This window comes from Chanodichthys erythropterus, chromosome 12 (genome assembly GCF_024489055.1).
Source record: "Chanodichthys erythropterus isolate Z2021 chromosome 12, ASM2448905v1, whole genome shotgun sequence".
Lineage (NCBI taxonomy): Eukaryota > Metazoa > Chordata > Actinopteri > Cypriniformes > Xenocyprididae > Chanodichthys > Chanodichthys erythropterus.
Window position 1 is genome coordinate 35,064,110 of NC_090232.1, and position 21,833 is coordinate 35,085,942.

The following is a 21,833-nucleotide window of genomic DNA, read 5'->3' on the forward strand; positions in this document are numbered from 1 at the left end:
CTCTCCATAGGCTTAATGGTTTTTATACTGTACAAACTGTATATTCTATCCCCCTACACTACCCCTATCCCTAAACCTAACCATCACAGGAAACATTCTGCATTTTTACATTTTCAAAAAAACATCTTTTAGTATGTTTATTAATCCATTTCCCTCGTGGGGACCGCTGGCTGGACCCCACAATGTAGGTGATCTCAGGTTTTTAATACATCGTGGGGATGGCCCCATGATGTAATATAAACAAGAACACAAAAAAAACACACAGAGTAATTTTTTATACAACCATATAAAAAAGCATTTCTTAGTTACAAGATAATGCTTTCATCATTATTTATTATAAGAAATGCCACTGCATAATATCATTGCGCCTGCTGCACCCATGGTACGGCAGCAAAGTTCCTTGATTATTATGCAGGAATGAGAGTATAGTTCTCAGCCATATCGGCCTAGAAAAATCACAACTTTTCATTTTCCCTCAGTCTTAGTACACGATGTACCTATAGTCAAGTTTTCAATAAGAAAAATATTGAAATACTTGGTCATTTTTGTGCGAGATGCTAACGGTCTAATCAGACTCAATGAAGTATGCTAAGCTATGCTAAAAGTGGTACCGCCACAGCCGGAGATCGGCTGAATGGATTTGAAAACTGTAAAACTCAACTGTTTAACTCTAGGGGAGTTGGAAAATGAGCCTATTTTCAAAAAAAGTGGAGTGTTCCTTTAAGCAAATACAAAAAACAAAATTTGAATATTAATATTATGTAAAACATTCAGTTGAGAATATTTGTCAACACATTTACTGTACTTCAATTAAAAATACAGTAAGGACTTAAAACACATACGTGTGCGTAAAAAAAGTAATTTTCATAAACAACCATAAACAAAACCATTTCTTTATTGTAAGAGTACATATAATGTAAGCTTTAATATCAATGATATTATTTTATGCATTAATTTTATTTATTTATTTATTTATTTCAGGATTTTTACAGCCACAGTAACTGGGTTGAATTAGGGAACAAAAGTACATATGCCAACCTCATCAGACCGGATCTCAACATTGAGAACATTGCAGGTAGATAAACCAGTGGATGTGATTTATGAGAGGGACTCATTTGTGGAAAATAAATATGATTACACAATTCTTTTAGTGTTGACATGTCCAATGTTCATGTGTAAATAGCTCTTAATAATCAATGTTTCAAATTAAAATTGGAGATAAGTGAACAGGTGACTTGGTGCAGCTGATAACAGGTTACACCGGAGAGTACACATCATATTGTATGAGATTCATTTACAAACCCCATTTACAAAAAAGTTGGGACGTTTTGTGAAATGCTGTGATTTGTTATTCTCTTTAACCTTTATTTAATTGACAATAGTACAAAGAAAAGATTTCCAATGTTTTCACTGGCCAAATTAATTGTATTTTGTAAATATAAACAAATTTTAATTTTGATGGCTGCAACACACTCCAAAAAAGTTGTGACAGAGGCACGTTTAAGACTGTGTCACATCACCTTTCCTTTTAATTACACTTTTTAATCATCTGGGAATTGAGGATACTAATTGGTGAAGCCCAATCTTGCTTGATACAAAGCGTAAGCTGCTCAACACTGTGGTCATCACTGTCTGATTCCTTTTTTCATGATGGGCCATACATTTTCAATAGGAGTCAAATCTGATGGCCAGTCAGTCACATCTACATGTGTCTACAAAATCATGCTTTTGTATCACATGCAGAAAGAGACCTGACATTGTCTTGATCTAATAACCATGGACTTTTCATGAAAGATATCATCCTGATGGCAGTATATGTCTCTGTACAATCCCAATATATGCCTCCACGTCAATTGTATCTTCACACATATGCGAGTCACCCATGCCGTTTGCACTGATGCACCCATATACCATGACAGACGTTTGCTTTTGCACTTGTCGCTTCTGAAAGTCTGGATGGTCACTTTCATCTTTGGGACTACAAACTCAACATACTTTTTTCCCACAGAAACAAGCTTAATCATGCAGTAGCATGTTTACCCAGCACGCAAAGCACGCAATTGCATGGGGCCCCATGCTATTGGGATGTGAAAGTAGGCATCCCTTAAGTCCACTGAGGTGAACCAATCCCCTCTGTTAATGCTTTGCAGAACATCCACAGTATGCAGCATGTGGAATGGAAGAATCTGAAAAAGCTTGTTTAGCTGCAGGAGGTCCAAAAGTGGCTGCTGGCCTCCTACTTTCTTTGGTATTATAAAATACGTTGAATGAAATCTTTTGTCTGGAGCATGATGGTTCACCCTCTCTATTGGTCCTTTCTTTAGGAGGGGACAAATCTCTTGAGAAAGTATTGAGGTATGAACCGGGTCTCGAACAATGGTGAATTTGGGCTAAGAGCTGAGAGAGGGCCGGTGACGAAATTGCAGCCTGTAACCTTCCGTCATTGTGCGTACGACCCACAGGTCCTTGATGCATGTCTGCCAATAGGCCAGATGTTGGGCTATCAAAGATCCTGTCACTGACCGAAACGAGAGTCAGCGTCTGTTTATTCTCGCCCCGTTGTCAAAAGGCTGACGTTGAGGTGGGTACCATGCCTACCGTCACTGGGGGGCTGGCATGGCAGCTGTGCTCAGTATTTACGGTTAATAAATGTAGTGTTGGGGTGGTGAGATTGCCTGATTTCTCTAGGGTGGGGAAACCGAGAGAAGCCTGGGTAGCTAGCAGTGGGCACTGGGGTTCGAAATTGAAAGGTTCTATGCACGCTCTCCTGTTGCCGTGTTTCAGCCAATAAGGCACGACGGTCCAGGGCATCTTTCACTGCTGGTCCGAACACATGGCCTGTAACAAGGAGCAAGCCATACTTGGTAGCGGCCATGCAACAATGTGCCTACCATAAATCTTGGGCCGTATAGCCCATTGTCTGAAATGCTGTACTCAAGAGATCCTCCTGAGTCTTCTCTTCTCCCCTGCCTGATAAAGAGGTTTGAATCACCAGTAGCAAGTGACTCAGTGAATTAGAAAGCTGGCCCACCCGTGTTGCTTTGTTTTGAGCCTTGACAATGAGGTCATCTGTGCCTCTATATTCAGCACTGGGGCAACATGGGTTTGGACGTAGTGCCTCATCTGGAGAAACTACCAGCGCTGCCATGCATGGTTCTACCGCAGGCATGTTAGCCAGCCCGCTTTTCTCTGCCTCCTCCATATTTGTCAATGTGCGTACTGCTGGGTTCACTCGCATTCTGTGAATCTGAACATAAGGCTGATAAATATTCAGCAACAAAGTCTTTACAAACCGGAAAAAATACATCTTTTGTCGTTGTCGTCCTAAAGAGGGCACTGGAAACTGTTGCTTGAGCAGGCGGAGTGTCTACATTCAATTTCGCAAGAGCTATTCTTAGAGTGCTCTGCAGTGGAACTGCATGGCTTTCTGTAGTATCTTGTGATGTCTGTGAGCTACCACTAAAATCCAGAGATGCAGTAAGCTGACTGTGGCTCAATGGTTGGTACAAACTGTTCACTAGACTCAGTGTCTTGATGGACACCTACTGGACTGTTCGGGAATGTAGTATTTGATGCTGCTGTAGAGATTATATCATAATCCTCATAAAACCTGTCAACAGGCTCAGTATTTTCTGCAAGAACGCTAACAGGGTTCTTATTCAGTGATAGCAAGAGACTTTTTATCTGTTCCATGTCAGATGACAGACTTTCTACTTGCTGCACTTATGAGGTCTCTCAGTCTCCTCTTTTGAGTGTCGTTTAGCAGTTTTCTTCTCTTTGTGCAAAGGTCTAGCCACTGTGTCATCCTCTTCACCAGTAAGGCTCACTAGCCTATCTTGTCTCTGGGCCACTGACATTATAGAACAGTCCATACAAGGATTAGTGAGTGCCTCACGGAGGTAATCCAAGACTAAGCTTGATGGGCATACAGTAGTTGATGGTCATCATACAGCCAGGGTGTGAATTACTGGGGGGATTTGGGGGGGAATGAAATGTTACCTATAAATATGAAAAATTGTGGCATTACATTTACAGTAGGTTTGTTCTTGTTACATAATATTTTTAGTCATTTTCTTTTACGCGTGTAGTTTGCAGTGTTGAGCATTACAACCAATCACACACATTTTGATGAGTTTAGGAATGCAGTGTCCAATCAGAGGCGTTGTGATTAGTCACCACACAAATGCCGGTGACTAATGAGGGTTGCAAGCGCTCGCTGACTGAATTCTGAATCTGAACTCACGCAAATTTTCTTTTATCATCACAAACAAGAAAATGCAGGAAAGATGCAAGAAAAAGATTCATTTTGCAGTATATCGGGAGTTTTTGCGAAAGTGCATAACTCACATTAGACTGAAGTCATGGACCGCTTCGGTGTTCTTTGAATGCTTTTTTTAATGTAATGGATATATTCCTAATTTGAAAAAATGCTTTTGTTATGCTACCGAAATGATCAATGTTAAGACTTCTTTTACTAATCCGTAAAAAAGCAATAAACAAACTCAGTTCTTGGCTCGTTTTGTCTGTAGCCAGAATGTGATACTTTTTCCCCACCAAAAAACTTTGCAACTGGTTAAAAAGGTACTTAAACAACAGATACGCAAATTCAAATAGATTTTAATGAGGTACTTATAAAAACTGGCCCCTACAAAAGGAAAAAAGTGTATGTATGTAATATATGTAAATTATTTATTACCGTTGCGAGAAGAGAAATGAGGAAGTCTGTCGTGTGACACGCCGTGTTATAACATCAGTGACGTCACACACAGGTGTCATAAGGTGACTTTTTTGGTATACAACACTCGATCTGCGGCAACCGCAAAGAGAACATCCACTACGAAGCACCGCCCTGGTGGTCAGCAGATACAAAATATAGCAGTTTATTCTATAAACTTTTCACTTTTATTATGCTTCTGTCCCAACTATTTTGGAGTGAGTTGTAGCCATCAAAATCAAAATCAAAATTTGTTTATATTTACAAAATACAATTAAGTTGGTCAGTGAAAATATCATAAATAGTTTCTTTGTACTTTTGTCAAATAAATAAAGGTTGAAGAGAATTAACAAATCATAGATTTCTGATTTTATTGCATTTTACAAAATGTCCCAACTTTTCTGGAAATGGGGTTTGAATGTTGACTGTTTCTAAACAGCAAGTAAGTAAATTGAGTGCATGTTTGTGATTTATATGTGTTATACTGCTGTAGATGGAATGCATGTGTATTTGTTAATGTGCAGACGTTGCAATGCCAACATGCAGTGACTGTGCCAGTGGTACCTGTCCAAATCAGCTGCTGCCTGCCATTCTGAATGGGAAGTTCCTCACTTCAGGATACATGGGATTGTTCTCCCCTAACAAACCTAAAGGTGAGGAGACATACATAAGTCTATACCAGAAGACATGCATGAGCATACATACTGTAAAAAATGTAAGATGAACTTGAAATGTTTCAGTTACTACTTCCACTGTTTTTTTTTGGTTAGTTAGTTTGTTTTTTAAGCTAGCTTAAAACAAATGTTGGAGTCAGCTTCCTAGAAGGAGTGGTTTTAAGTTGTCATGTGTAAACAACTGAAACATGTTGTTGTAACTAGGATGTTAGTGGTACGGTTGTGGCTCAACTAATTTCTTAACATGTCTTGCACATTTTATTCTTTCCAGTATTACACAATGCAACAAAATCAATTTGATATATTGTGTTCATGTGGTGAGAAATGGTTTTAAGCAAGGTCCAACTTTACCAAAGGGAACCCTAACTGTGACAACACAAAATTCATTTATTTGCTTTTGATTAAGTTTTTTTTTAATTTAATATAAATATACTATTTATAACAAAACTTAATCAAAAGCAATAAAAGCAGAGCTAAAACATTTAGTAGTTCTCAACTTAACTTAGCATTATAAGCAGAGGCTGTATTAACCAAAGCATTTATAACTTTTTATGAAATTTAAAAAAATAAATAAATAAAAAAATAACAGATACTTCAAAAAGCATTTGACAGGTAAAAAATAAGATATCAGCTGCATTTTCCCATTTAAGAAAATTATTTAATAGTGATTAGATGTGGAAAAGTGGGAGATAACTAAGTTTAAAAATATTGTTAATTGTTACAATTTCATTATTTATCTTTTAACCGTGTGTGAAAGGTAAATGTAGCCATGGTGGAGAGACTGATCTCAGCAGTACCCAGAATCCTCGAGGTGGGATCAGTAAAGATGAACGCCATTCCTATAATGCTGATCTACACAATAAAGCCGTGAACCTGGCATCTGAAGCCACCTTGGAGCTGCTGGAGGACATCCGTGGAGCTATAGGAAACAAGAACTACCTTCGGTATGGGGATACATTCCTTAGACAAACTTTATACATTTAAGAGATTTTATTACTTGCAAAGCTGTGAGCAAAATGTCATGTTTTCTTAAAGGGAACCCCTGGTGTTAAGACTTGTATGGCTCAATATAACGTAAATGATGTCTCTTGCTGAAATATGTAGTAGAAAACCCATGAAAGATTTATGTTATTTAAAAAAATCCATGACATATTTGGGCTGATTTGGACAATAAGGCGGCGCCATTTTGTTTGCGTTCTATGTGGGTGACGTCAAATGGTTGCACTCACTGAGCTACTAACACTGTCTTATTGATATATTTAACACAACACAACTCGGAATGTAATATACGATGCCACATTGTGCAGCTTTTGGTTGTAATTTTCAGTCGATGAGCCATAAGAGAAGCGATGTAAGTCTTTACTGCTTTACTAGCAATAAGAGGAGAAAAGAATGGGAAGTTGTGCAGAATGTTCCCTAAACTGCCAGCTCCACCCTGGTCATCTGCACAGTCGGCACCACCCTGGTGGCTTCTTAATCTGCCAGTGCCGCCTGCTCACCAGCTGGTGACCCCCAGGATTCCAGGGTAAAGTTGGACTCTCATGGAGTTTCTTTTGCTCCACGCCCTCCTCCCCAGCCCCGCCCTCCCTCATCTTTTAAACTATTTGTGTACGGCATGAGGACGCGCCTTTTCAGGAGGGGCATATTGTCATGTTTCAGTTTGTGCTTGGACTTTCAGTTTATATTTTGATTCGTTCCGGTGCTCCTTTGTTCAGTTTCCCGCTGCCACTACTTTTGTTTCTATGGTTATCATCATCATTAGTTCAGTTGTTTCAGCTGTTCGTCATTAATCATCTTGTCTCTCTATGATTTAACCTGCACTCTTTGTCCAGTCTCTTATGTTAAGATGTGTTTGCACTGCCTGTTTGCCTGCTTTTTTGAGATGGAATTTACCTTTTGAGTTTTTGGAAACCTGATTCGTCTGTCTACTTTGGATTACCTGCATACATTGTTACAATTGCAGTAATACATTACATTTTAAATTATATTCTAACATAAAATGTACTCAGTTACTAACGTAACCTCGGTACCCTTAGATACGGAACGAACACTGCACCGTGTGCCTTTAGGCTAGACGCAATGGGGAAACTCCTTTTCTCCTATTTCTGAAGCCTTTTTTAATCACGCAGTGAAACTGCACGGCCATTGGTTCGTGTAGTTGTAATAAAACAAACCAATGATGGCGCTGCGCAAGCCTATGGTGAGAGGGCCCACCAGAGCCCACCGAAATGGGCTTCTGGCTATATAAGTGGGGTAGTACATTGTAGTCTATCCATCTGGATAGCCTTGGCTCCGTGACCGGGTGCCCTTTGGTGCAGCCTCCGAAGCGTACAAAGAGATGTTCTGACTGTCTGAATGAGGCGGAACAGTCAATGTAGGTTCTTAGGGCTCTGACTAGGAAGAGCAAGTTCAGCTCCTGCTCATCTTGAGAAGGAGGAAGTGCAGAGAGAGTAACTACCTGAGCTCTGACCGGAGTGGAGAGAACCTTAGGAACATAACCATGTCTTGGTTTCAGGATGACTTTGGAGTCATTGGGCCCGAACTCAAGACAAGAGTGGCTCACAGAGAATGCCTGTAAGTCTCCCACTCATTTGACCGATGCTAACGCTAATAGCAGAGCAGTTTTGAGTGATAAGGGATGGATGTCAGTGGATTAAAGTGGACCTTTAAGGCCTCTTAGAACCATGGACAGGTCCCAGATAGGGACAGTGAAGTGGCGAGGCAGGTTCAGCCGCCTAGTTGTTTTTGCCCACTGACTGTTCGGCTATAGGAGGGTGAGAGGCTGCAACATAGAACTTAAGAGTGGAGGGCGTGTGGCCCTTATCCAATAACTCTTGAAGGACTATGTCACACGTAGAAGGGTCTTCACCATGGGCTGTGCACCAGGCGGAGAAGACTGACCATTTAAGGGCAGAGATGTGTCCCGCAAACAGGGCTCTAGCTTGAGAAATGGTATTTTGGACATTTTAGTGGAGATCTACAGGCTCCTATCGAGAGGCCATAAATGCAGAGCCCACAGTTCGGGCTGGGGGTGCCAGATTGTTCCGTTCACCTGAGAGAGGAGATCCCGTCTCAGTGGGATCGGCCATGGCGCTGCTGAGAGCAGCTGGGACATCTCCGAGAGCAAATGCTGATTCCTCCAAAGTGGGGCCACTCGGAGGACCTTGTGCCCGCCCTCCCTGACTCGCTTGACGATCAAAGCGACCGGGGGGAAGGCATAAAGTAGGATGCTGGGCCAGCTCATCCTTGTTCTTTGAAAAATAGATTGGGCAATGACAATTGTCTTCGGAGACGAAGAGGTCGACCTCTGGTGAACCTTATGGGGGTGGAGCATCCACTCCTCTGGTGGGCCCTCTCACCATAGGCTTGCGGTTTATTGCTGTGCCGTCATTGGTTCGTTTTATTAAAACTACATGAATGAATGGTCATGCAGTTTCACTGCATGATTAAAAAAGGATTCAGAAATTTGGAGAAAAGGAGTTTCCCCATTGCGTCTAGCCTAAAGGCATACAACGCAGTACAAGTGTGTTATCGAAAGGGAACAGTTATTTTGCAATTTAATACTATTCCAAAATAGTGCTGTTTTTGATGTGAGCATAATTTTGGATAAGACCAATTCCAAACTTTTGAACAGTAGTGTATGTAGCATTCTTAATTTATAAGTTTAAATAATGTATATACTATAAATGTAATGGGAATGCATTAATGTTCACATTTAAAATCCATTAACCAGATTAACTATTTTTGTCCTCCTTCAGGCTGATGGGTATCGCACGATCTGCAGTACTGGCTTTTGTGATTGACACCACAGGCAGTATGGCAGACGACATTGCAGAAGCCAAGAGAGTCGCCTTCAACATCATTGACAGTAAGAAAGGAACTCAAGATGAACCATCTGAATATATTCTGGTGCCATTTAATGACCCAGGTGAGTGCAAAAAGGATTTCCATTAGGCTATGAAATACATGAAATATTTGGTAAAAATAATACTTTTTAATTACACTGTTTTTATTGATACTTTTCATTATTGAATTCAATTAAAAATAGGTTTATTTAAAGGGTTAGTTCATCCAAAAATGAAAATTCTGTCATTAATTACTTACCCTTATACCGTTCCACACCCGTAAGACCTTCGTTCATCTACAGAACACAAATTAAGATATTTTAGTTGAAATCTGATGGCTCCATGAGGCCTCCATAGTGAGCAGTGTCATTTCCTCTCTCAAGATCCATAAAGGAACTAAAAACATATTTAAATCGGTTCATGTGAGTACAGTGGTTCAATATTAATATTATAAAGCGACGAGAATATTTTTGGTGCGCCAAAAAAAACAAAATAACGACTTATTTAGTAATGGCCGATTTCAAAACACTGCTTCAGGAAGCATCGGAGCACAGAAGAATCAGTGTATCGAATCTGCTGTTCGGAGCGCCAAAGTCACATGATTTCAGCCGTTGGCAGTTTGACACGCGATCCGAATCATGAATCACAAAATAAGTCATTATTTTGTTTTTTTGGTGCACCAAAAATATTCTCGTTGCTTTATAATTTTAATATTGAACAACTGTACTCACATGAACCGATTTAAATATGTTTTTAGTACCTTTATGGATCTTGAGAGAGAAAGTGCATTGCTCCTATGAAGGCCTCACGGAGCCATCGGATTTCAACTAAAATATCTTAATTTGTGTTCTGAAGATGAACGAAGGTCTTACGGGTGTGGAACGGCATGAGGGTAAGTAATTAATGACAGAATTTAAATTTTTGTGTGAACTAACCCTTTAATAGCAACATTTGTTCGTCATCTTGGGGTTTTTCCCCGCTGAGTTTATTGTAATTGAGAGAATTTTTGTTATTGTAATATTCTGTTTTAGAATTAATTAATGTACCCTTAATTAGGTACTTTTGGAAAAGCACTTCATGTTGATAATGTGCCTATAAAGTGCCTTAAAATGTTTCCTCTGTAGGCAGCTCACTAGGACTTGGAAAAGAGCAATTATGTACTTTTTTACTCTTATTATTGCAAAAGTGATAAATTTTTTTCAGATACAATTGATATGAATTTGCAGATTTTGGACCACTAATAAGAACCACAGACCCTGATGTAATGAAGTTAGAGATCTCCAAGCTCAAAGCTGCTGGAGGAGATGACATACCAGAAATGTGCCTGTCAGGACTTCAGGTACTGTGTCCCCAGGTGAAAAAGAAGTACACTTCCATAATGTGCCTAACATGCTCTATGTTTGCACACTAATTTTGTTCTTAATATACTGAATATTATTTAGTACTTCTTAAGATCATCTTAAGAACATCTAAGTGTACTCAACTGTGCTATTTTGAGACGCCATGAATATGAACTAAAATGTGTTTTTAGCATACTATCTCTGTACTTAAAACAATTATTTAATTACCACTTGTAGTACACTTGAACCCATCTTTCATACACTAGTAGTGTATGAAACATTTTAGTTCATATTCATCGTGTCTCAAAATAGCACAGTTGAGTACACTTAGATGTTCTTAAAATGATCTTAATATTTAGTATTTTAAGTACAAAATTAGTGTGCAAAAATGGAGCACTTTAAGTACATTATGTAAGTGTACTTTGTTTTTTCCACCTGGGTCATGTGGTCTTTTAACCAGTCAGCTTAATCGTCATATCTGAATAGCAACCACAATAGTCTGCAGTCAGAACTATATATTAGATAAATAAATAATAAATACTGTAAAGAATATTATTGAGAATATGTGAACCTTCATCCACAACCAAACTGACTGTATTACTATTCATTATTTGTTTGGTAAAAAAAAAACCCAAAAAAACAACAACAACAAAAAAAACACTAAAAGGGATTCTGTTTTTATTGACCACTCTTCATGGTTCTTCTCCTTTCTAAACTTCTGTCTCTCCCACAGTTGGCTCTGACAGGTGCTCCCTCCTCCTCATATATATATGTATTTACCGACGCTCCACCTAAGGATATATACCTGGAGAACATCATCACCGCCCTCATCCGCAGCACCAAGTCTACGGTAAACTGTCCATTGTTGTTCCACTTTCTCTCTTTGCCATCAACGTTTTCACCAGCCCTCCATTAGTTCCCCATTTATTTCCATCTCTCACCCTCTCTTTTCAGGTGTCTTTCTTCATGACAACATCAAGGAGGAAGAGAAGGGCATTGAATGCACGGCCAGACTTTCAGGTGTATTATGACATGGCCTTGGCCTCTGGTGGTCAAGCCATTGAAGTCTCCAAGTCCAGCATCTCTCAAGCCACTGACATCATTGTTGATACCTCTACTTCAGCCCTGGTATGATCAGCGTCTTATAGTCATTTTGAAATTTTAAATATCTCCCAAACAAAACTGTTTTACCGGCTGACATAAATGAGTAAAGCCAAAGTTTTTTTCCTTGCAAATATTTCCACACTCTGTCTTCTTCCGTCAGGTGACAATTCTTCAGCGCTCCAGAGATCCAGGACGTGTGGAGAGTTTCTCCTTCCTACTGGATGAGTCTGTGTCCAACTCTACCATCTACATCACAGGAAGTAGCCTCACATTCAACCTACGCAGCCCGACAGGTAAACTCAGAGGCACTTTTAGTAGAATGTGAACCACATATTGGGCAAATCCCAACCAGATGTGAGCATAATGAAGCCGTTTGGAATGCACTTAACAAAGGTAGCAATGAAAGACCATGTAATTTTCTCATTAGCTTCACAAGGAATGTTACCACAACAACGTTAGGAAGTGACAACAGGAACATCTTATTATTGCTGTAAATATGATACAAATAAATGTACGTTAATGAAGTTTTAAAAATGTTTTATATGTGTGTGTGTGTGTTCCCAATATTCTCTTAACTTTATAAGTTAAACACAAAGCATTAAACACATTTCTTACCTATGAAACTCTATTAATCCTCATGAAATGCATGATGAAAATGTGTGTAATGTATCTCAACAAAACAAAACAACTTGAATTATACTGTTTGTACGTTAACTCCAACTCTTCTGCCATATCTAGATTTAAAATGAATTGTAAGGACTTGTGACTTGCCACCCTGGGTCACATGACCATAAACGATTAAATTACTTCCTTGAAGTGACCATCGCATTTTCCCTACGTTAACAGACTTTTGGAAGGGCCTTTTATGAAGGGATTCAGTTGTTTACTTTCATTTGGAATGGCCCTACAAATGGCGTCCCCTTCTCGAAATGCCCTTCAAGAGTGTTGGAATTTGCCCATTTTCAATAGTTTGGAATTACTGAAAACTAAATAAAAGCATTTTTGTTAACTAAAATAAAAATGTAACTAACATAAAACATTTTTTTATGTACAAACCATTTTCATGATACAAAATTGATCTAAAATTGAATCAAAATGGAAATTAATTTTAGTTCAATCATGACAACTCTTTAAATTAAATTCAACCAGCATTTATTGGCATGGGGTATGAAGTATACATGGCTTGATTTTGGCGTACGAGATCTGCTACGCTGCTGCTGCTGCAGTTACTGCTGCTGCTGTTGCTGCTGAGCAAATACAAATTCTTCAGCTTAGTCAAATAAAACAACAAGGAAAAGGCTGCTGCAAGAATGGTAGAACCCCCGTAGCAGATCTCTACAGGTGGCGCTGGGGAGGAGGAGGTATAACAGCGCTTCACGTTGCGCAGCTTGTCGATCGCAGGCTAGGGTACGATATATATGGTTGCATGGATATGGAATTACTTCTGATTGGCTGATGCCACAGCGTAGAAAGAACCAATCAGCGCTCGGTTAGAGAGTATTTGAATGAGAATGTCATCATTGAAATTTAAATGTAGAAATTAGACAGTGTAGAAATACAGTGTCATTTTATATAAAATGAAAAGTAAAAATACAAAAAAATAATTGTTTAAACTGAATTCATTTAAATACAAATGTAACAATCAACTTAAGGGGCTCTCACACCGGACGCGAAGCTCAGCGGCGCGACATGTCTTTAAAATTGGAACACATAGTTTTCTATGAGTGTACGCACACCAGTGGCGCCATTCGGTGCCTCGGAAAACAATAGAAAACAATGCGTTCGAATTTTAAAGACGTGTCGCGGCGCTGAGCTTCGCGTCCGGTGTACGAGCCCCTTTAGATTATACATTTATTTTACAATTTACAGGCTCCAATAGCTGTTAAGGCAAGCCGTCAAAATATGTTTTTGGAAATAAAATAGAAATAAACACTAAATTAAACATATAAAACTAAGTTTTGATTATATTATATTGTACTATACTCATTTGGTTGATTCTTGATTGTTATTATGAACAACTTCAATATAAGATATTAAAGTAAGTTTCTCCACTATTATCAAATGGTATGCACTTGCTTCCAGGTGTGTCTCAATCTAACACTGTTGCCACCGGACCTCTGGGAACAATTCAGTCAGTAGGAAACCTGCAACGAATCCAATTAAATGAAACTGAGATAGGCCTGTGGTTTATTGAAATGACGACAACTCGGCCCTACACCATAAAAGTGATTGGTGAGACATTATGTACATATTTAATTAACCAATGCAAGACAAAAGACTAAAGTCTTTTCCAACCTGTCTTTAGACCTTTGTAATGTAGACAGTAAAGAAATTGATTTAAATTTAAAAGAACGTGCATTTTTCAGGTCAGAGTGCAATTACATTCATCTACAACTTTGTGGAGGAATTCAAAGGACCCCATCCTGGATATGCTGTTATTGATGGGCGGCCGTCAGCAGGTTTGAACTGCTGTTGTGTTTAACTAATCGATTCTTATAAAAGTATTTGAATGGAGGTGTTAAAAGATTGTTTGCTCTTTATTCAGGCTCACCGGCTAAGCTGCTACTAACACTGACTGGAGAGAAAGGTCCAGAGGCTCTAGAGGTGCATGAGGTCGCTCTCGTGGAGGTGTCTGGGGTCAAGGTGTCTAATGGATCCATAGAGAAAATGGCTGGTGGAGATTTCCTAGTTACTGTGAAAGATGTGCCAGAAGGAGAGTTTGTGATATTGCTGAAAGGAAAAGACAAGACCTTCTCCAGCCTGTTCCAGAGGCAGACCACCACACTGATGTCTCAGTCCAAAGTCACTGTCAAGGTACAAACTGCATAAACACTTATTTTCAAAAAGTTATTTGATCCATTATGACATTCACTCTGTTCCAAAACTTAGTGAGCTGTACTAAAAGGTAGACATGGTATCTGCCTCATAAGATAAGACTTTTCCTCCAGATTTCAAAGAATTATTGCATATATTTTTCACAGAGAATGGCATGACATGCCCAGAATGCATTGCACCAAGTTCAGTGAAAAAATAAATGGGCTACAATAAATCAATAGTGGATGAGGGGAAAACACTGGGTTGCATTCACTTATAATTTTCCATGGATTTTAAGTCCCACCGTACATTTTTTTTTCTTGCTCGCAAAGCCGTTTCACTCTTCACAATACAGAAGAACGTCTCGGTTACAAAGGTAACCCTCGTTCCCTGAAGGAGGGAACGGAGACGTACGTCGGACAGACCGACGAATAGGAATCTCGCTAGAGAGGCCAATCTACTTCGAGTGTAACTAAACGAGCCAATGCACATTGGCATGCAATCATATGCATCAGCTGCTCGCCTCGCAGCGCGGGTATATAATGAGCAGCAGGTGCGTTGCATCTTCAGGTTTTCGCTGAGGAGCCGAACCGGATAGGCGGCAGCATCAGCGGGGTACAGCGACTGTGGCGACGGGACGTACGTCTCCGTTCCCTCCTTCAGGGAACGAGGGTTACCTTTGTAACCGAGACGTTCCCATTCAGTCGGTCACGTTTCGGCGTACGTCGGACAGACCGACGAATAGGAATCCCTACCAAAGCGCCACAGGAGCTGCCCCCTTCCAGCGCTCTGTTGCAAGCCACCTGAACCCCCTTGCCTGAGGATGGTGGGACAGGGCTAACACAGAGAGAGTCGATCACTGCTGTTCCCCAAAACCCATTCAGTGAGACTATTGGATAACGCTGGGAAAGCGTACCCTTCGCTGGGAAAGGAACGCTGCGGAAGCCACATCCTTCCCCGAAGGAGTTATGTGGAGAAGTACATATGGACTAACCCTGTAGGGCTGTGCTACATATGGAAGAGCTGGGGTGACTCCAACCCGATGAAGGGTAGGTTCTCCCAGAGGGAAAGACACGGGCTTCGTTTAGGAGCAACCGTGGAACCAACCATATGGGATCCCCGTAGGGTCACACATATGGAACCCAGCCTAAACCCGGTTCTCAAGGATACAACGGAGTATAGGCCTGGCGCCAGACGCTCCGCCACGTCGGCTGCCGAAGGGATATTGGAGGACTCGACAGGGTCTGCCTTGTAGGGACTCTCTGGAGAAAAGAAGCGCATGTAGCGCAGCAAGCCGACACTAAGCCGGGGCCTCTCCGTGCCTCTGACCTGTGGCGAGAACATGGGAGGAGACCGGCTCGACACGAAGGCTATAGTATCTAGCGAACGTGTTAGGTGTCGCCCAGCCCGCAGCTCTACAAATGTCTGTCAGCGAGGCGCCACGAGCCAGCGCCCAGGAGGATGCGACACCTCTCGTGGAGTGAGCATGCAACCTGAGCGGGCAGGGCACACCCTGAGCTTGGTAAGCCAGGGCGATGGCATCCACTATCCAGTGGGCCATCCTCTGCTTGGAGACAGCCTTTCCCTTCTGCTGGCCTCCATAACAGACAAGAGCTGGTCTGAGGTCCTGAGGCTTTAGGTTCTGTCTATGTACAGTCGCAAAGCGCGGACTGGACAGAGTAAAGCCAGGGCTGGGTCTGCCTCCTCCGAGGGCAGCGCTTGCAGGCTCACCACCTGGTCCCTGAAGGGAGTGGTAGGAACCTTGGGCACATAGCCAGGCCGGGGTCTTAGTACCACGTGGCTATCACCCGGCCCGAACTCCAGGCACGATTCGTCGACCGAAAATGACTGCAGGTCCCCTACCCTCTTGATGGAGTCCAATGCCACCAGCAGCAAAGTCTTCATAGACAGAATCTTTAAGTCTGCTGACAGCAAAGGCTCAAAGGGAGCAATCTGAAGTGCTCTCAGCACCAGAGTGAGGTCCCAAGAGGGTATGGAGAGGGGGACGAGAAGGATTTAACCGTCTCGCCCCCTAAGGAACCTGATGACCAGGACGTGCTGACCAACAGATTTGCCATCTAAGTGGTCGTGGTAAGCGGATATAGCAGCAGTATGGACTTTTGAGGGTGGAGGGGGGACAGCCTACGCTCCAACCCTACTGCAAGAAGGAAAGCACGACTCAGATCGAGCATCTTCGGGGGTCTTCCCGGCGAGAAGGGCACCACTCGACGAACAGGTTCCACTTGAGGCGTAAGCACGTCTCGTAGACAGTGCACGTGCCGAAGTGATGGTGTTAAGTACCTCAGGGGGTAAGTCACCTAGAACCTCCGCATCCCGTCCAAGGGACCAGACATGGAGTTTCCAGAGGTCTGGACGCGGGTGCCAAAGAGTGCCCAGTCTCTGAGAAAGAAGGTCTTTCCTCAGAGGGATGGGCCAGGGAGGGGCTGTCGCGAGGAGTGAGAGTTCTGGGAACCAGGTCCGGTTGGGCCAGTAAGGCGCAACTAACAAGACCTGCTCCTCGTCCTCCCTGACTTTGCACAGGGTCTGTGCAAGTAGGCTCACTGGGGGAAACGCATATTTGCGCAGGCCCCGGGGCCAGCTGTGAGCCAGTGCATCTGTCCCGAGTGTCCCCTCGGTCAGAGAGTAAAACAACTGGCAGTGGGAGGTTTCTGGTGAGGCAAACAGGTCTACCTGAGCCTTTCCGAATTCTCTCCAGATCAGCTGAACCACCTGGGGGTGGAGTCACCACTCTCCTGGCAGCGCAGCTCATGATAGCTCGTCGGCCACACGGTTGAGCACACCGGAGACATGAATGGCGCGAAGCGACCTCAGATGCTTCCGACTCCACAGGAGGAGATGGCGGGCGAGTTGTGACATGCGACGGGAGCGTAGACCACCTTGACGGTTGATGTACGCAACGGTCGCAGTGTTGTCCATACGGACCAGTACATGCTTGCCCTGAAGCAGGCCTTTGAGGCGGCTCAGAGCAAGGCGTACTGCCAGCAACTCGAGGCAATTGATGTGCCAATGCAGATGGGGTCCCGTCCAAACCCCTGAGACTGCATGCCCGTATTACGTGGCACCCCAGCCGGTGGCAGAAGCATCTGTGAACACCACAGCATGCCGGGACACCTGTTCTAGGGGCACTCCTGCCCGAAGAAACAAGGGGTCCGACCACGGACTGAAGGTTCGGCGGCACTCCTGAGTGATTGGCACCCGGAATGTGCCGCGCTGCCACGCCCATCTCGGGACTCGGCCGTGAAGCCAGTGCTGAAGCGGTCTCATATGAAGCAGACCGAGCGGTGTTACAGCCGCAGCAGCCGCCATATGCCCCAGGAGCCTCTGAAAGAACTTCAGTGGGACCGCTGTCCTGCCATTGAATGTATTCAGGCAGTTCAACACTGACCGAGCACGTTCCTCTGTGAGGCGTGCTATCTGCTCGACCGAATCCAACTCCATACCGAGAAAAGAGATCCTCTGCACCGGGGCGAGTTTGCTCTTTTCCCAGTTGACCTGAAGCCCCAACTGGCTGAGGTGTCTGAGCACCAAATCCCTGTGTTTGCACAACTGATCCCGGGACTGTGCTAGAATGAGCCAGTCGTCGAGATAGTTGAGAATGCGAACACCCCGTTCTCTCATGGGAACAAGGGCTCCCTCCACGACTTTCGTGAAGACGCGGGGAGACAGGGCCAGCCCGAAGGGTAGGACTCTGTACTGATATGCTCGACCTTCGAACGCGAATCTCAGGAATGGCCTGTGTCGCGGAAGAATTGAAACATGGAAGTACGCGTCCTTCAGGTCAATCGCTGCAAACCAATCTCGGGGACGGATGCACTCGAAAATGCGTTTCTGCGTGAGCATTTTGAATGGTAGCTTGTGGAGGCTCCGATTCAAAACTCGCAGGTCCAAGATCGGTCGTAACCCGCCGCTTTTCCTGGGTACAATGAAGTAGGGGCTGTAGAACCCCGACCTCAAATCGGCTGGAGGGACCGGCTCTATAGCGTCCTTCGCCAGTAGGACTGCGATCTCCGCACGCAGGACAGGGGCATCGGCATCTTTCACTGTAGTGAAGAGGACGTCCCTGAACTTGGGGGGGGGAGCCGGGCGAACTGAATCGCAAAGCCGACCCTGATGGTCCGAAGGAGCCAGCGAGACGGACTGGGGAGTGCTAACCCGGCTCGCAGAGACCGTACAAGCAGGACCAAAGGGACCACCGGTGTACCCGCAGCAGGGCAGCGAGGTGGAACACAGGGACACGGCTCGGGGGGCTCTCTTTGTGAGGCGGCCCGAAGCGGCGTACAGTGTGCTAGGCAACACTTACCTGGCTCCACGGATGGACAGAGGGAGCAGTCGAGGCTTTGGCTGCCCGCTGCTCGCTGCTGTCCGCTGGCGACAGAAGAGGGGGATGAGAGTGGTGAGGTTTTTCTCCTCCCACCGCTCTCCAAACCCTCTTCAGACCTGGAAATGGAGGAACTGCTCTTTAAAATTTGGGTACCGCTGCCTCTTGGGTCAGTGGCGGAACAGAAACAAACCCAATAAAGGATTTACCACCTGGCCCTCCTCCAGGGGTGGAAGAGCAGCCCCACCCATCTCTGGGTCGCCCGTCTCAGGGGTGATTCTCACCAGCCAGTTAAACAGCTGCAGAGACGGGAGGCGTCATCTCCCCGCAATGGATACAGCAGAGCCTGCTGGGCCGGAGTTTCTTGCAGGGGACGACACCCTTGGCGACGAGCAGACTGAGGGGCGGCCCAAGAGGAACTCAATGGTTTGTCATGGGAAGCTCCCCTATCCGCTACTAACTGAGGAGAACCGCTGGGCTCAGTCCTCGACAGTGTCACCGAAAGGCCACCTCGTAAGATGGGAGCATTGAGAAAGCATTTAGCTTGACAACCTCTCACACCTCACAAGGTAAGCCAGGGGGCACTTCTGGACCACGGAGGTGGACATCGTCTGGCTGAGGGCCTGCACCGTGACTTTGATCACGGTTAGTCAACAAGCGCAGCTCAACCCCAGCACAGAACTACCCTCATGCAAAAAGAGTGCCTTGGCCTCACATGCAGGGTGGGTGTGGTCTGTGTACAGCCACCCCATCCAAGAGGGTAGTGAGAGAGGAAAAACTTATGCAGATTGGCACCTTTGGCATTCCATATTTATGGCACCAATATACCCCCATACTGCCAAGTTTTCCATGCACACCTGGAAGACCCAGGAAAGCATGGCTGTAAACTCTGAATCTGAGTCAGCATAAGCACACACCATTACAGTGGGCAGCGTCACCCTCATTTCCAGAGCATAACAGCACTCTCTCCGATGCTGCAATCGACGTCTGTCCCTCAGCTGGAGCTCTGAATGAAATGCTAGGTTCCCCTATGAAAAGGACCAGCAATCCAATCCAGAAACTGCACAGCTTGCAATGCGCTAGAGAGGGAGGGGCCCTAGGGGGTTGGTTCCCCGAAGGAACCCCTCAACCTCATGTCACCCAAGCCATATCAGCAAAGTAGACCTCTTCTGGTGCACCAGAGAGGGCGCTACAATGGAGATTACGCAAGGGAACCGCGCATCTAGAGCGCCGAGCGAGCGCTGGGTTGCCGTGACAACCCGCGCTGCAGCCCGGCAGCTCGACGGCACACGACACGCAGAGGAGCGAGAGGTTTGCTCTCGCTGATCTCCGCGGTCTCCCAGAGTGTCGGGCAGAGCCGCGGCTGTGCTTTTACACACAAGCGGCAGCTGGCCAACAACAGAGGGGACTCAAGCTTCCCGGAGAAAGAAGAGTCACGACCGGCGTGTCGACGTGATCATGTTCTCATATGAAAACATGAACACCCACGAACATAATTTCAGCACGCGCCCAGACATGCGAAACTGTGATCGTGGCCGTCAGTGAGGACAGGAACGATCGCATCCAGAAACACAAGTAAGATGTCGTCTTTAAAAAGACGCGAATCTACTTGTGTAAGCTCTTTCAGGGACTTTACTCTTTTAGAAGTGCTGAAGCACGCAGGGGAACGGCCACCGCAACACAGACAGGGATTGTGTGCAGCCTGTCATGTGCTTTCTCTCTCTTTGAAGGCGCTCACTCTTACCAGCCGTAAAAACGGCTTTTCAGCGCTCAAAAGCGCACCGTACCGGCCGTGAGAACAGCCTTCTGACGCTGTCAAACAGCTATTTGCTCAAAAACGGCAAACGAAACAGAAAAAGAGAGGACGTCGACCCCGCTGCTGTGCTGTTCGCCCGCACTCGGAAAAAAAGAGAAGTTCAACCAAAAGCTTGACTCGTCTTCTAGCAGACACTCGCTTGCAGAGAACAGGAACAAACACCGTTCGGCTCCGAAGCGAAAAGCTGAAGATGCAACGCACCTGCTGCTCATTATATACCCGCGCTGCGAGGCGAGCAGCTGATGCATATGATTGCATGCCAATGTGCATTGGCTCGTTTAGTTACACTCGAAGTAGATTGGCCTCTCTAGCGAGATTCCTATTCGTCGGTCTGTCCGACGTACGTCGAACGTGACCGACTGAATGGGAACAGACTATCGCAACTTGTGTTTCATGCCGACTCTAAGTAAAAAAAAGTCGGCTTTGTGTTGTTAGCTTAGCAACATGCTAACTTGCTATTTTATGCTATTTTCTGGAATTGAATGTCTTTTTTTTATTTACCTCTCCATCTACAGGCAAAGGCAGACAGCTCCATGTTGCCAGGAGAAGAATTTAAACTAAATTTTACAGTTACAACCAGTGGACCAAGCGGTGCCTACACAATTCGTGCAAGGAATGACAAAAACATCCCTATGACGCATTCATCAACGTAATTTCTACACTTCTCAAATCACTCAGTGATTACTAACGTACAGGCTTTTATAGCTTTTCTTGTCAAGAACAAAACTCTGTGCCACAGTTCTGTTTCTTTGTCATCACAGGCTCAGTCTCGTGAGCGGCGGCAATGCTCAAGGGACAGTGTCTCTCACTCCTCCTGCTGATACGGTCTCAGGCACAGATGTTACGCTAACCATCGAGGCAAAGGGTCCTGGAGGAAGTGATTCTAACTATGCTGTCCTTCGACTTTCTGTTCTCTCCAAGGTAACCTCACATGCGTTCAGACAGACTATTTCTATATGAAATGTTATTTTTCAACAAACCACACGCCACATGAGTCATTTCAGTCATGGGTTTTGATTTTGCAGTAATGGCGACTCAACACTAAATTAAACTTTTTTCGTGTGGTCTTTCAGCCAGTCAGCTCAAATTTTTGTTGACCTATATTTAATATAATGTTCAAAAGTTTGCAGTCAGTAAAATTTTTTTTTTTAGAGAAATTAATTATTTTAGCAAGAAAGCATTAAATT

The 21,833-nt window shown here is 44.0% G+C and overlaps 1 protein-coding gene across 1 annotated transcript in view; it reads left to right on the forward strand.

Annotated features, from left to right (window-relative positions):
- The window catches only part of LOC137031571 (von Willebrand factor A domain-containing protein 7-like), a 28,069-nt gene that overhangs the window by 4,809 nt on the left and 1,427 nt on the right, over positions 1–21,833 (forward strand). The window contains exons 5-17 of the mRNA XM_067402604.1: positions 982–1,075; positions 5,239–5,367; positions 6,146–6,332; positions 9,147–9,316; positions 10,460–10,572; positions 11,307–11,423; positions 11,528–11,701; positions 11,838–11,970; positions 13,760–13,909; positions 14,044–14,136; positions 14,223–14,491; positions 21,162–21,295; positions 21,408–21,567. Of these exons, the coding sequence (XP_067258705.1) occupies positions 982–1,075; positions 5,239–5,367; positions 6,146–6,332; positions 9,147–9,316; positions 10,460–10,572; positions 11,307–11,423; positions 11,528–11,701; positions 11,838–11,970; positions 13,760–13,909; positions 14,044–14,136; positions 14,223–14,491; positions 21,162–21,295; positions 21,408–21,567 (1,923 nt within the window). The remainder of the gene's footprint in view (positions 1–981; positions 1,076–5,238; positions 5,368–6,145; positions 6,333–9,146; positions 9,317–10,459; positions 10,573–11,306; positions 11,424–11,527; positions 11,702–11,837; positions 11,971–13,759; positions 13,910–14,043; positions 14,137–14,222; positions 14,492–21,161; positions 21,296–21,407; positions 21,568–21,833) is intronic.